Source organism: Chiloscyllium plagiosum, unplaced genomic scaffold (assembly GCF_037043375.1).
Source record: "Chiloscyllium plagiosum isolate Xiang-an unplaced genomic scaffold, Cpla_swu_hap1 HiC_scaffold_25, whole genome shotgun sequence".
In the NCBI taxonomy this organism is placed as follows: domain Eukaryota; kingdom Metazoa; phylum Chordata; class Chondrichthyes; order Orectolobiformes; family Hemiscylliidae; genus Chiloscyllium; species Chiloscyllium plagiosum.
The window spans coordinates 55,913,336-55,928,640 of NW_028270163.1; the positions used below are offsets into that span (position 1 = coordinate 55,913,336).

A 15,305-nucleotide genomic window follows, 5' to 3' on the forward strand; every position below is an offset into this window, starting at 1 on the left:
CAGTACAAGCATGTTATCCATGTGACATATTACATCATTGGTTGAACCCCTTCCAATGGGTTGAACATTGTTTTTTGAAAAACTTCTGGCGATTACAAAAGGCAATCTGTAAAGAAATAATGCTGGAAAGGTGCAGTAAATGCAGTTTCCCTTTTGGGGTTTTCATCTAGAGATAATTGGAAAAATCCTCTTTTAGCATCCAGGGTTCTCTTAGCTAGTTTTGCTACACTTACATCCACTAAAGCCATTGGGTAGTTATAGAGTCATAGAGATGTACAGCATGGAAACAGACCCTTTGGTCCAACCCATCCATGCCGACCAGATATCCCAACCCAATCTAGTCCCACCTGCCAGCAACTGGCCTATATCCCTCCAAACTCTTCCTATTCATATACCCATCCAAATACCTCTTCAATGTTGCAATTGTACCAGCCTCTACCATTTCCCCTGGCAGCTCATTCCATACACGTACCGCCCTCTGCGTGAAAAAGTTGCCCCATTCTACTGCATTGTTTAACTGAGTTAAAACCATACTGATTCTTATGCAAACATTTGGTCTTGGTGTTGTGACTATACCTGAACACCACTTTGTTGGCATAGCAACTGTACTTGCAAAGTTACTTTGCTCAAAAACTGCATGAATCCACGTAAGATTGTGTTAATTCATTTTTTAGATTAGAATCAGTCTAAACATTATGGCACAGAGAGCAGCACACAGGTGCTAATACGCAATACATGATCTGGGCTGACACCAATTGTTAAAGTTTGCTTGAGAATATAACTTTTTAATAAAAAAGTTTTGCAATTTACATATGAAAGAAATGAAACTAACATGGTCATTCTAAAAGATGAGAGACTTAACAAACAATCAAGGTATTTTTCAATGTATAATTTCAGTCACATCACACTATAAACTTTTGCTATAAATTCTGTCTTAAATCGTGTACTCCACAGCCACTTGATGAAGGAACAGCGCTCCGAAAGCTAGTGCTTCCAATTAAACCTGTTGGACTATAACCTAATGTTGTCTGATTTTTAACCTTTTAAATGTTGTAATTGTACCAACCTCCACCATTTCCTTTGACAGCTCATTTCATACATGCACCACCCTCTGCATGAAGAAAGTTGCCCTGAGGTCCCTTTTAAACCTTTCCTCTCTCATCTTAAACCTATGCCCTCTAATTTTGACTGCCCTACCCTGAGAAACAAATCTTTGTCTATTGTCTATTTACGCTATCAATGCCCCTCAAGATTTTATAAACCTCTACAAGGTCACCCCTCAGCTCCAGGGAAACCAGCTCCACTGCAGTGAATTTGAGTAATTTCCAGAACGCATCCCTTCCCTTGCCAATGTAGGATATTGGAGTAATTTTCAATCTGTATCCCACCCCTTGCCAATGTGGAATATTTGAGTAATTTTCAGTCTGTATCCCACCCCTTGCCAATGTGGAATATTTGAGTAATTTTCAGTCTGTATCCACCCCTTGCCAATGTGGAATATTTGAGTAACTTTCAGACTGTGTCCCTCCCCTTGCCAATATGGAATATTTGATTTGGAGATGCCGGTGTTGGACTGGGGTGTACAAAGTTAAAAATCACACAACACCAGGTTATAGTCCAACAGATTTAATTGGAAGCACTAGCTTTCGGAGCGACGCTCCTTCATCAGGAGATAGTGGAGGGCTCAATCTGTGTTACAATCCGAAAGCTAGTGTGCTTCCAATTAATCCTATTGGACTATAACCTGGTGTTGTGTGACTTTTAACTTGGAATATTTGAGGAATTTCAGTCTGTGTTGGGGAAATCTTTGTACACCTAATTTTAACTCTGCTGCCTTAGTAACGGCCGCTGTACCAGTGTCCAATCAGAGGAGCGGATGTTGGGAGGTGGGGCGGTTGAGGGCGGGCGCCATTTTGTTTGGCTGTTGCTGCGGCGGTAGCGGAGCGAGCGAAAGGCGTGCGTGTTGTTTTTAAATCGCGGAGTCGTCTCTCGTTTTCTTTCTTTCGCCCTCACAGGTAGCCCAACAGGATGGGCCGAAAGAAGAAGAAGCAGATGAAGCCGTGGTGCTGGTATCCTTAGTGCTTGTCTGGCCTCGCTCTTTGCGGCCGCCATTAGACAGTGGCAGGCCGCAGGGACACAAAGACGAGGAAGGCGACCGGGCCTCTGCAGGAGAGTGGGGGGGTGGGTGGATGCGGACTGGGGGCCTTATGAGGCGGCCTGTCGACCCTGATTCCCGGGGAAACTAGACAATAATGAAATAGGGCTGTGGTTATAACCAGAGGAGAAAGTGAGGACTGCAGATGCTGGAGATCAGAGCTGAAAGTGTGTTGCTGGTAAAGCACAGCAGGTCAGGCAGCATCCAAATCTGCTGTGCTTTACCAGCAACACATTTTCAGCTGTGGTTATAACCGGCAACGTTAGCGACTTGTGTGTTTGGGGCGGAGGAGAGGAAGAGGTGACCATGTGCAATTTATATGACTGTGGGAAGAAGCCGCCTCTGTTTTCACTGTAAAATGGCGTCATGGTTTGTTTTTCCTCCTTGCTCAGTTCAGGATTACTCAGACTTGACTTTATCCCCAATGGCCACGGCCGAAAGAACTGCTCGTTTTAAAACAAAAGCTAGGCTAGCGATTCATGTGTGGAATGGCAAATCTTCATGCATTGACATGTTAAGAGTACCTTCCAACGCTTTCCCCTAAAACTGTTGTTCTTTTGAACTACATATTGTCGTTTAAAAACAAAGATAAGATGGGAGATTTCTAAGATGCGGCCGTTTAGATGGGCTGCCAATCTAAACTGTATTGGTTGCATGGTAATTTCATTTGGATTGGAATGACTAGTTTTGTCTGCATAGTATGTGTTCGTATTCTATTTCTTTTTGTTTCCATTTCCTTGACCACAGATGTCCAGGTACTGTAACAGAGACTTTGATGATGAGAAGATCCTTATCCAGCACCAGAAAGCAAAACATTTCAAATGTCACATATGTCATAAAAAGTTGTACACAGGTCCAGGTCTTGCTATTCACTGCATGCAGGTATCTTACTGGTTAATGTGCCAACATATTTAAGATTATTTTAGTTGAAGTAACACTAAAAATTCTCTATATTTATGTAAATTTTAAATTTGCAGTTACTGAATATAGGAGAAAGTGAGGACTGCAGATGCTGGAGATCAGAGCTGAAAATGTGTCGATGGAAAAGCGCAGCAGGTCAGGTAGCATCCAAGGAGCAGGAGAATCGACGTTTCAGGCATGATTCCTGAAGAAGGGCTCATGCCCGAAACGTCGATTCTCCTGCTCCTTGGATGATGCCTGACCTGCGCTTTTCCAGCAACACATGTTCAGTTACTGAATATAGTCAATGAGGTAATTGAATTGAACATTAACTGAACTGAGCATAAAGAAGAATCAGTGTTGAACATTTTATTTCTAGTTTTTTTCTGCCTCATTACTTCTGAAATGTACTCCCCTGTAGTAAATGTTTGTTTCTGCATAGTAAAAGTGTTAAAGTGCAAACAAAATAAATCTTTTTGCATAAATTGTCAGAATTGCCTCACTAGATTTTCCAATTGTGCACTTTTCTCTGAATAGACTGATGTTTCACCTGAAAATTGGATACTTTAACTGTTTGTGGGCATGTTGAAGCAACCTTTAAGAGTTTTAAGTGATATTTGGGGAGTCTTTGAGAACTGTCTTTTTGCCATCTGAGTGCAGTGGAACGGTGCAAAACAGAATAAGTATGTTTTAAACAGGATGTTGAGATTTCCTTTCATTATAAATAAACTTTTGCACCAGAATAGACTTCCCAGTTGACAAGCAGGCACTGTGCAGGGCTTTGTAATTGTCTTAAATGACTTAATTCTGATACATAGACGACAGCACTATGTGGTGTTTTGTCGTGTTCTGAATCTCCCTTTGTAGATTATTTTGAATACTTTTACTGTTATGTTTTAATTCAGAGAGATCTGATTAAAATCTTTAAGTAAAGATTCCTGTAGACTGACTTTTTCTCATTAGTGCCACTTTAACCCGATTGTTGTTCCTGTCTGATATTATGAAATATAAACTGAGTGCGATATTTGTCCTTGAGCATGAAATTTGGTTGGTATTTGCTGGATTTGAAACAGTTCACATTCTGAGGTGGCAAATAGTCCAGCTTGCTAGTGGCTTTAATGAGCATTATGGACACTTAAGTAATGGAAATGATATTAAGTTGAATGTTTGCCTACATTGAGTATTGTAATGCTCCTTTCCGATTTTAAATTATTTACTATAGGAACAGGTCACATTGTAATAGTCCACAGGGTTTGTTGATCTAATCTTGTTCATTTTACAAAGACAAGTATGGTTAAAGCTGCAGTTTTTTTTTCGAAAGTTTGGTACAGGATAATTCTAATCAGTTGTCTCGTGCACATTTGATTGTAAGGATCTAATTCCGATCCCACCAAAGTAAACTAAGTTTGTTAATAAGCAAACTGCATTCAGTATAACATCAGTTTGCAACTTTGCGTTCAACAAGTTCACTGTTCATTACCGCAACACGTGTTAAAGTTAGTTTGATATATCTTGGGGGGGGAAAAAAGTGTGGGCATGGGGCCAGGCACTTGGCCTAACATCAAACAAGATGCTTGGATTATAAATTGTCTGGTTTAACCGGAGAGAGATGAATGGGAAGGAAGTTGTAGAAATGATCCTTCCCACAATGGCTTGAGTTTTCCTAATAGGGCAGGACTTTGGCTAAATCTGAGTTAATCCAAATTTCTTATGGTAAATCAATTCAACCTTCCATTATGTTTCAACATACAACCAAATAAGCCTCACTTAAATTGTTGATGACCAGAACCAATCTACCTGGCAAGAAATGTTTAATTCGTGCTGTTCAGACCACGGGATCTATAAATGAGCATGCTTAATATGGGAAATGTCTACTTTTTTAAATGTTGTTAGAACGTAGAATGATAGTGCAGTGCAGGCCCTTTGCCCCACAATGTTGCGCCGACCTATGAAATTAATCTAATGTTCATCTAACCTACACCGTTCCATTATTATCCTTATGTATGTCCAATGCCCATTTAAATGCCCTTAACATCAGCGAGTCTACTACTGTTGCGGGTAGAATGTCCCCTCTGTTGGCCTTGTCCATCTAAGGAAAAATGTTCTCACTGACCACCCTATCTAACCCTCTGATTATCTTGCATGTCTCGATTAAGACACCTCTCAACCTTTGTTGTGCTTTTTTTATTTAAATACTTCCAAAAAATTTATAGATACTTTGGTATTATTGTATGATATATGTAGTTTATCTTGGTTAATAGGAATGGGGGCCAAATGTCCATAAGTTATTAACCTTTCTTGTTCATAGAGTTGCCAATTCAATGACTACAGAATATTATTGCTAATCTGTATCCTGACTGAAGTACGTCACTTATATCCTTGATGTCAGGTCTATTTCTAATAGTATGTAACTATTACAGATCTCTAGCATTAAGAGATTCTCGTGGAAAAACCCCTGTGCTAAAATGGGTGATGGAAATTCTGTGATAATTGGATTGTCCAGAAAGAATCATTGTTTAACTCATCTGAGAGATTTTGATGCTGAGCATAGAATATAGAAATTTATTTTTCTTTAAAACACTAAATCCCATGTCTTGAGTGTGTGTTATTTTACTCTGGTCTTATTTTGTCACTGGAAATTTTACTAGATTCAAAGCAAGCTCATTGTCACCTTGTGATAAAGTGGTTAAGATTGGTGGTTGCATGTGAAATTTACATTTCAGTTTGAAACAATCTGAAGAAGTTTTGAAATAAATGAGTTGGAGTTTTTGCTGCACATACCCCCTGATTCCAAACAAGTTGAGATGAAACAGACCCTGTTTTGTTTTAGTTAACTTGGTTGATGCGTTTCTCATTAAATGTCATCACCAAATCCAACAGTTAGTTGACCATTAGTTAAATTTGCTGCTTGTGCAGTCCTCTGTATCCACGAGCGTTCAGTTCCTGAGAATCCCTGTGAATGATGAAATTTGAGAGTAAAGAGTTCAGTTGAAAGGAGGCTAGAAATTTTGCCCATTGATGTTGAATTTTGTTACTTAGATTTTTGGCACAGATTGGCAAATTTGTAATTTTGCGGATAGAGGATTTACTATATCATGTGATTTGCAACATTAGCCATCTTTGGAAGGACAAGAGACAGTAAAATGTTTCAGGACTCATTTTGTCTCTGACCGTTATATCGATACTGTCTCTAATTCCCAGACATCACACTTTATGAAGGCTGCCAAAGCCTTAGAGTGACTACAGTGACTAAGCATTTAAATTAGGTAGGGAAATTGAGGCTTGCTTTTGAGAAATGTTTAAGGGGACAACTTGATAGCTGTTCAAAATAAAAGCTGGTTTTGGTCAAGCCAGTGAGAAGTTCTAAACATGAATTTCTGGATTTTAGTTTGGAATAAAGATGGGGCAATATGCGCGTGAGAAAATGTAGCATGTTAAAGACTGAACTACTTGGATCAATCTTTCTGGATCAAACAGCCTCATTTGATAAAATTATTAGTCATGTTTCTTTCTCGGTCCTAGGCTAGTTCTGCAGTTTGTGTGTTATTTCAATTCATAATTGATTCAATGCATTAAAAATCTTTTGTACCTTGGTATTCTTAGTACATTGTCTCAGCAACATTTGAAATTTGTGACTTTTTGTCGTGCATAGGTTCATAAGGAAACGATAGATGCTGTTCCAAATGCAATCCCAGGAAGAACAGATATTGAATTAGAAATCTATGGAATGGAAGGGATTCCCGAAAAGGATATGGAAGAAAGGAGACGATTGCTTGAACAAAAGACTCAAGGTGAGTAGTGTCATATTCTCTTATCAATTTAATGTTAAAGTAAGTTTCTATTATCTCTCATGGCATTAAGACTCAGCCATTGTTTCCACAAGTGCTTTTCCCAAGCAAGAAAAAACATTTGTTCCAGTGCCAACTAGAATAAAGTCTTATTTCAAGTTGGGGTGGGGGGAGAAAAACACAATCAGCAAGTTGTAAGGAGAATGAATCACTTTTTTGTTTATTATTCCTGTGGAGCCTTGAAAGTGAATGCTGTTAGCATATTTGACCGTGTATACTTTGCCTTAGGTTTACTTCTGACAGACATTTCAGGGCAAAAATTGAGAATGAGAATCCGAGTGCTTTCTCCCTTTTAAATTACCACTTGAATCACCTCATGGATAAATTGAATCATTGAAGTGGCAATTGTCTTGTGACACTGAACTATACTGTAGACAGATGGGGAAGCCAAATCAGGTCAAGTATATTTGCATTACCCTCTCAATCATTTGTGTGCAGTTAAATAACAATAAATCAGGTAGTTTTACTTTTGGTGATATCTATTGAGGTGTAATGTTGACTAGGATATAGGGAGAACTCCCCTAACCTTGCGGAACGCCTGGGATCTTCTACTTTGGAATCTTTTAAATGTCTAATCTGGAAGGTAATGCCTCTGATGTCCAGAGGTTCCTCAGTACCTGGCTTCTCCTTTAAGACACACTCTCTTTAAAACTTAATTTTTGACCAAGCATTTTGTCACCAGTAATATCTCCTTGGATGGCTTGATGTAACTTTGTTTTGTGCTTCTGTGAATCGTCTTATGATATTCCATTCATAACTTGTATTTACATAGCTCTTTGCACTGAGTGAATTGAAAGTTTTTTTTAATATCAATTTGTTCAGGCTGGTAAAGAAAGTAACAAATTACACTTCTTGTAGATTATGGAGTTTGATTAAAAACAGTAAATTGTATTGAGTTGTGATTTTCTTTGACTCCTATTTGTCTTTCATTCGTGAGGGATGGTTTCAAATGCTCTATCAATCGCACCAACATTCTATCTTGCCCAAGTGAATGAGAAAGGCCATTAGCTGAATGTGGTAAAGTTTCAACCACGAACACTTTTGCACTTTTTCCACTATGATCACTTGCTAATGATCCAGAATGGAAACTCTTTGAATAGCCAGTGAGACTCCATCACTCTAGCTTACTTAGTGTGAACCATATGTATTTAACTGATCTTGAATTGACTGGATATCTTTCAATGTGGAATTTCACAATGTAGGGCTGTACATTGACTGAATGGATAATTTCATTTTGTAATGTGGCACGAGGCTGCAAAGGCAAGGAGTTCCCATGGTTTTGCTTTTGAACTTCATGGAATGGTCGGGATGGAAGTGCTGTCTTGGGTCTTTTAACATTGAAGAGAGGCATAATTAGTCGTAACAGTTGGAAGTTTTGCTGGAAATGCACTATAATAAAACAAAGTTTAGTCTGTTATGTTATTTAGATTAGATTACTTACAGTATGGAAACAGGCCCTTCAGCCCAACAAGTCCACACCGACCCGCCAAAACTCAACCCAGCCATACCCCTAAATTTACCCCTTCACCTAACACTACGAGCAATTTAGACTGTGGGAGGAAACCAGAGCACCCGGAGGAAACCCACGCAGACACTGGGAGAATGTGCAAACTCCACACAGTCAGTCGCCTGAGGCGGGAATTGAACCCGGGTCTCTGGTGCTGTGAGACAACAGTGCTAACCACAGTGCCACCGTACCGCACCAAACACAGCCACTGTGCCGCACCACGTATCTGTTAACCAATTGGGACACACTGTCCATGTTGTCTGTATTGAATGGTCACCCATGTTGTCTACCTTTCATTAATTCCGTGGTATAAAGATGTCTACTGGAGAATGATAAAAGAAAGTATTTGTGGACAGATTAAAGCTGATTATAAATGTGTTGTGCTGAACTTGCTTCCTTCCAAGCTGCTTTACAATGCAAGTGTTCAAACATTTGTATTTTTCACTAGCGGAAAGTCAAAAAAAGAAGCAGAAAGATGATGATTCTGATGAGTTTGATGATGACGATGCAGAAGCTGGGACTTCGTACCAGCAGCAAGGGATGCAGCAACAACAGAATTTTGTTTCGAGTATGAACCAGTCAAGCATACACCCTGTATCGGGTGCACCTGGAATTCCTCCAGGTGACACAATCTACTTTATTCTTTCTTAGAACCCCTGCTTTGCGTGACCGAAGTGAGATGATTGAGCTTGTCCTGCTGTACTTATTTACTTTTGGTTCCATTGGGCAAAAGAGAGCATGTTTAATTTTACTAATTTAGAAGAATGTGTATTGTGGGTTAGAACAATAGAATCCCTACAGTGTGGAAAGAAACCACTTGGCCAGCCAAGTCTACGCTGACCCTCCAAAGAGATTTCCACCCAGTCCCAGACCACCACCCTATCCCTCTAACCCTGCATTTACCACGGCCAGTCCACCTAACCTGCACATCTTTGGAGCAAACTGGGGCACCCGAAGGGGAAACACACTTTTTTTTTCTAGATTAAGTTTAATGCTTATGTTTGGTTTGCATTCCCCAATGAGTATCTTTTGCTACTAGCCATGACTTTGTATCAGCAGTCAGATTCTTTTGGGAAACATTACCTGGGTCTCTGGAATACTTGTTTAGCAATAATACTTCCAGGCCATTGCCACCCCAAGCTTGAAAAAAAGTATCATAAGAATTCATCTATTGAACTAGAAATAAAAAGGGCCAATTACTGACCAGGAAGCTGGACTGTAAGCAGTTTAAAGTTTCCTTGATCTCAAGGCTCCTTTATTTTTCATGAGCTGTGCATTGGAGATCTTCTGTATATGCACTTCTTAATTATTTCAATAATTTTCCACTCCGGCCTAAAAGTTTATTTTCTGATCAACTTATGACAGCAGAGAAATAAGGCAGGGCAGATAACTGAAGTGTCAGTGGGGGAAGTGCTTTGGGTCCAGCGACCATAATTCTACTGGTTTTAAAATAGTGATGGAAAAGGATAGACCGGATCTAAAAGTTGAAGTTCTAAGATGGAGGAAGGCCAATTTTGATGGTATTAGGCAAGAACTTACAAAAGCTGATGGGGGGCAAATGTCAGCAAGTAAAGGGACAGCTGGAAAATGGGAAGCTTTCAAAAATTAGGTAACTAGTTTAGAGACAGTATGTTCTTGTTAAGGTGAAAGGAAAGGATGGGACGTGTAGGCAATGCTGGATGACTAGAGAAAGAGGTTTTGGTTAAGAGAAAGAAGGAAGCATGTGTCAGGTATAGACAGGAGAGATTGAGTGAATCCTTAGAATATAAAGGCATGAGAAGTATCCTAAAGAAGGAAAACAGGAGGGCAAAAATGGGACATGAGATAGCTTTGGCAAATAGGGTTAAGAGAATCCAAAGGCCTTTTACAAATACATTAAGGAGAAAAGGGTGAGAATAGGGTCCCTCAAAGATCAGTGAGGTAACCTATGTGTGGAGCTGCAGGAAATGGATTCAAATGAGTATTTTTGGATCTGTGTTTACTGTGGAGAGGGACATGGAAGGAATAGAATGTGGGGAAATAGATGGAGACATCTTGAAAACTGTCCATATTACAAAGGAGGCCGTGCTGGATGTCTTGAAATGCATAAAAGTGGATAAATGCCCAGGACCTGAAAGTGTACCCTAGAACTCTGTGGGAAGCTAGGGAAGTGATTGCTGGGCTCCTTGCTTGGATATTTCTATCACTGGTAGTCACTGGTGATGTGCTGAAAGTCTGGGGTTTGGCTAACATGATGCCACTATTTAAAAGGGTGGTAAGGAGAAGCCAGGGAACTATAGACCGGTGAGCCTGATATCGGTGGGCAGATTGTTGGCGGGAATCCTGATAGACAGGATTTACATGTATTTGGAAGGTGAAGGACTGATTAGGGATAGTCAACATGACTTTGTGCGTGGGAAATCATGTCTCTCAAACTTGATTGAGTTTTTTGAAGAAGTAGCAAAGATTGATGGCAGAGCAGTTGATGTGATCTATATGGACTTCGGTTAGGCGTTTGACTAGGTTCCTCAGGGGAGACTGGTTAACAAGGTTAGGTCTCATGGAATGTAGGGAGAACTATCCATTTGCATACAGAACTAGTTCAAAATTGGAAGTCGGAGGGTTGATTTTCACACTGGAGGCCTGTGACCAGTGCTGTGTCACAACGATCGGTACTGGGTCCACTACTGTTCATCATTTATGTAAATAATTTGGATGTGAACATAGGTATAGTTAGTAGGTTTGCAGATGACACCAAAATTAGATGTGTAGTGGACAGCGAAGAAGGTTACCTCAGATTACCACAGGATCTTGATCAGATGGCCCAGTGGGCGGAGTGGCGGCAGAAGGAGTTTAATTTAGATAAATGTGAGGTGCTGCATTTTGGGAAAGCAAATCTTAGCAGGACTTAATATATTTAATGGTTAGGTCCTAGGGAGTGTTGCTGGACAAAGAGACCTTGGAGTGCAGGTTCATAGCTCCTTGAAAGTGGAGTTGCATGTAGATAGGATAGTGAAGAAAGTGTTTGGTATGCTTTCCTTTATTGGTCAGAGCATTGAGTACAGGAGTTGGGAGGTCATGTTGTGGCTGTACAAGACATTGGTTAGGCCACTTAGAATATAGTGTTCAGTTCTGTTCTTCCTATGGGAAAGATGTGTTCAGAGAAGATTTACAAGGATTTTGCCAGAGTTGGAGGATTTGAGCTGTAGGGAGTGGACGAATAGGCTGGAGCTGTTTTCCCTGGAGTGTCTGAGGCTGTGGGGTGACTTTATAGAGGTTTATAAAATCGCGAGAAGCATGGATAGGGTAAATAGACAAAAGTCCTTTCCCTGGGGTGACTAAGTCCTGATCTAGAAGGGTATAGGTTTAGGGTGAGAGGGGAAAGATATAAAAGGGACCTAAGGGACAGCATTTTATTTGACATCAGGCACATTCCTTGATCGGAGTGTTCCAGGATTATTTGTGAATTTAGTCTTTACACGGCTGCATTTATTTTTTTCAGGGATGCCACCAGTGGTCCCAGGTGTTCCTCCCATGATGCCAGGAATGCCACCAGTAATGCCAGGAATGCCTCCAGGGTTAGTGTTCTCAATTTATTTAATGGCACGAGTTTGCTTTTATGTCTTGGTCTTGTCTATGTATATTAATTGTGTGATTATAAGATGAGCTCGCTAGGCTCTAATTACCCTTGCTTCCCAGCATTAAGGTGGGAAATGATGCTTCCTCAAATCCAGGTTTCTAACTGCCTGATGTTTGCTCAGAACGATTTAAATTTGTGAATTGTGAGAAATGAATTTTCATTTAAAGAAGTTCTGATCTGTTTTCTGCTTTAACTTTATGGTTCCATGTGAGTTACTTTGATGTCTTTCCAAATTGCCCATTATTTACCAGTGGGTATTGACCCAAAGTTGTGTGAAATAGATGCGGTTTCAGCTACAGGCGCTGATAGAAATCATACACAGTAACTCTGGCTGGCTTCCCACTGCCATTCACCTTAACCTGGTATGCAAAGGCAGTTTTAGCCCCCAAAATCTAAATTGCATTTTGATGTCTGTATTACCTATGATCACTGAGTCCTTATCTTTATATTCAATCTTGATTTTGAAATGTGATTTATGTTCACTCTTGTTATAACAGGATGATGCCCATGGGTGGAATGATGCCTCCAGGACCTGGAATGCCACCCATGATGCCAGGCATGCATCCTGGTGGGTATTTGAAAACAGTTGGCAGCAATTTAGGTCTGTATGCAGAGAATCTTGGCATCAAGTTATTTAGAGCAATACATAAATGTACTGTTATGTCCCAAAGCACTTATTTCCATATATTGATGTGATTAGTCAAATTTAGCTTTGGTAGCAAGAGAGATGCTTTTTGTACATGCTGCATCTCTACTTGCATATGCTCACCTAAATGTCTCATATCTGCCTTGAATAACTTCTTGTGACCCGTAAATTATGTAAAATCATTTTGAAAAACAATTTTAAAAAAAAAATCCAGTCTTTATACCAATTACTGTGAAATCATAGAATTAGACATAAAATCCACATAATACATTTTATAGGTGTCTGGTAATCTTTAATGGGGGCACTATTCAGTGACAGTTGAACCTGTGGCTTCTGTCTTTTACCATTTGATGTACATGCAGATCCCTGTATCCACTACTGTAGCAGTACTAATCCACTTTAAGGGAAATACAGTTTTCTAGACTTGGGTGATGCCACAGGAGATCCAATGGTATTTTTATTTTTAAAAGAAAGCACCTTATGTCAGAAAAAAAATCTCAAACTTGTAAATCAGTTTGACAGAGAATTGAGTGTGAGTAATTAACAAGTCCAAATGATTGTTCCCTACCTGGAGGAAGCACCAATAAAAGATGTTGTGCAACTCATCAGATGAAGTCTATTGTAATAACAGGTGGGACTTGAACCCCAGCCTCCTATTCCAGAGGTATGGGCATTCTCACTGTACCACAAATCCTTGCAAATGTCTTAACCGTAACTGTCTTCACCTGTTTCATCAATGACCTTCCCTCATTCATAAGGTCAGAAGTGGAGATAAATTGTTTTCACTACTATTTCCAACTCCTCAAGTAGTGATGCACTGCATACCAATGCCAGCATACAAGAAGACCCGGCCAACATTCAAGCTTGGACTAAAGTCTGTTGCAGATTTTGCTTGCCAGTTAAGTACCAAATGCTGACAATCAATGCATGACATACAACAGGATTGCCCTCACTACATTGCCCCCATATGAAAATCCTGAGGGGTTGTCATTAATCAAATTTTTGTGTAACTAGCATTTTAAATAGTGTGGCTATAAGAGCAGGTTAGGCACTGGGAATTCTTCAGTGGGTATGTTGCCTATTAAATTCGCAGGCATTCCTGGCACCAGTCTTTTGTCCGTTTGTATGTGGTTTTGGAAGCCTTTCATCCAGGATAAAGCAGTACTTGATTGGCACCATATTCATCACATTAATAATTCACTCGCTTCCCACCAGTACACAGTGGTTATCTTAAATACATTGCAGGAATTCAGTGTACTTTGACAGCACCTTTCATTGCTGTCTGAAAGGACAAGGGAGGATACTCAGGTATATGGGAACATCACAGTCTGCAAGTTTCCCTTCAAGTCACATATCATCCTGGCTTGAAACTGTATCACCATTACCTCTGTAATTGTGCTAAAATCATGGAACTCCCTCGTGTACAGCACTGGCTCGACCTCGACCATATGGCATGCATTAATTCAAAAAGGTAGCTCACCATTTTTCTAGGATAATTGGAAATGGGCAATAAATGCTGGTCTTCGCAGCAACATCTCTCTTGAACAAATTTTAATTTTCAACTTTCTTCATAATTCTACTATTTATTGCCCCCCTGCAATTAATATGGCATTTATCCTATAATTGAGTTTTCAAAGCTCTACTTGATATTTCTACATTAACGAGTCAAATGCTGCACTCTGCTGATACAACAAATGCAGCTTTGCCAACATTCTCTGCCAATTTAGCCTTTCTTTTATTTGCCCTGTAAATTAAACTCTCAACTCTTTACTTTATGTTCTTATACTTTTGCACCTATTATCTACATTTGAATATTAGCATTTTCAGGAAGAGTTTCTTAGAGGTAAGGGAATCAAAGAGTATGAGGAGAAAGTGGGAACAGGGTACTAAATAGGAAAATCAGCCATGATGACATTGAATGACAGAACAGGCTTAAAGGCCCACTAATTCTAAATTTTAAGATTTCTGTTCCTCAGTTCATCTAATTTCTTCCACTATAAACTGGTAATAAATTCTGAGCTTTATCTATCCAGGTAAATATTTGAAGACACTACTGATGCAGAATATTCAATGTCTTTTTTTTTTAAAGAAAGCATGTAAACCTAAGACTACTTTATAGATTAATGTAATCTGATGACCGTTTACAGTCTCCAAATAAATCAGTGGTTTTGTTGGTAAGTAAGTAAATTGATTCAAATGAACTTGGATTTCTGAACAATATTCTTTGTATTAAGTAAGTATTTTGCAGCAATTAATTGAAGTTCAAGATTGCACCTTAACTGTTTTGCAAGGCTTTAGGTCTTGTTTGATTTCTTTCTAATAGTTTTCTTGTATCATTCCAGGTATGCCACCGCCTGTTCCACGTCCAGGTGGACCATCAATGACCCAGTCGCAGCCGGTGGTTCCACCTGGTTTACCCAGTCGAGCACCATTACCTGGACCTAGTCCACAGCCTCCCATTGCAAAGCCACTCTTCCCCAGTGCCGGCCAAGTAAGCACGTGTTAATGGGCATTATCAGTGTTGGAATATCTTGTTTACCTGTGAAATATCAGTGCACCATGACTGTTTCCTGATGTGTGAATAACTTTAGTCTCTATCTGGTCTAGATGAGGTCTACAAGTATTCAGGG

At 39.7% G+C, this 15,305-nt stretch overlaps 1 protein-coding gene across 4 annotated transcripts in view; it reads left to right on the forward strand.

Annotated features, from left to right (window-relative positions):
• The first annotated feature begins 1,906 nt into the window (after positions 1-1,906).
• Positions 1,907-15,305, forward strand: part of LOC122562297 (BUB3-interacting and GLEBS motif-containing protein ZNF207-like) — a 33,016-nt gene continuing 19,617 nt past the window's right edge. For 2 of the 4 annotated variants that reach the window (XM_043715109.2, XM_088000758.1), the window contains exons 1-7: positions 1,907-2,069; positions 2,911-3,037; positions 6,708-6,846; positions 8,859-9,032; positions 11,892-11,967; positions 12,527-12,630; positions 15,018-15,166. In XM_043715109.2, the coding sequence (XP_043571044.1) occupies positions 2,029-2,069; positions 2,911-3,037; positions 6,708-6,846; positions 8,859-9,032; positions 11,892-11,967; positions 12,527-12,630; positions 15,018-15,166 (810 nt within the window). In that variant the 5' untranslated portion in view covers positions 1,907-2,028. The remainder of the gene's footprint in view (positions 2,070-2,910; positions 3,038-6,707; positions 6,847-8,858; positions 9,033-11,891; positions 11,968-12,526; positions 12,631-15,017; positions 15,167-15,305) is intronic. The other 2 variants (XM_043715110.2, XM_088000759.1) reach the window with 1 other exon arrangement.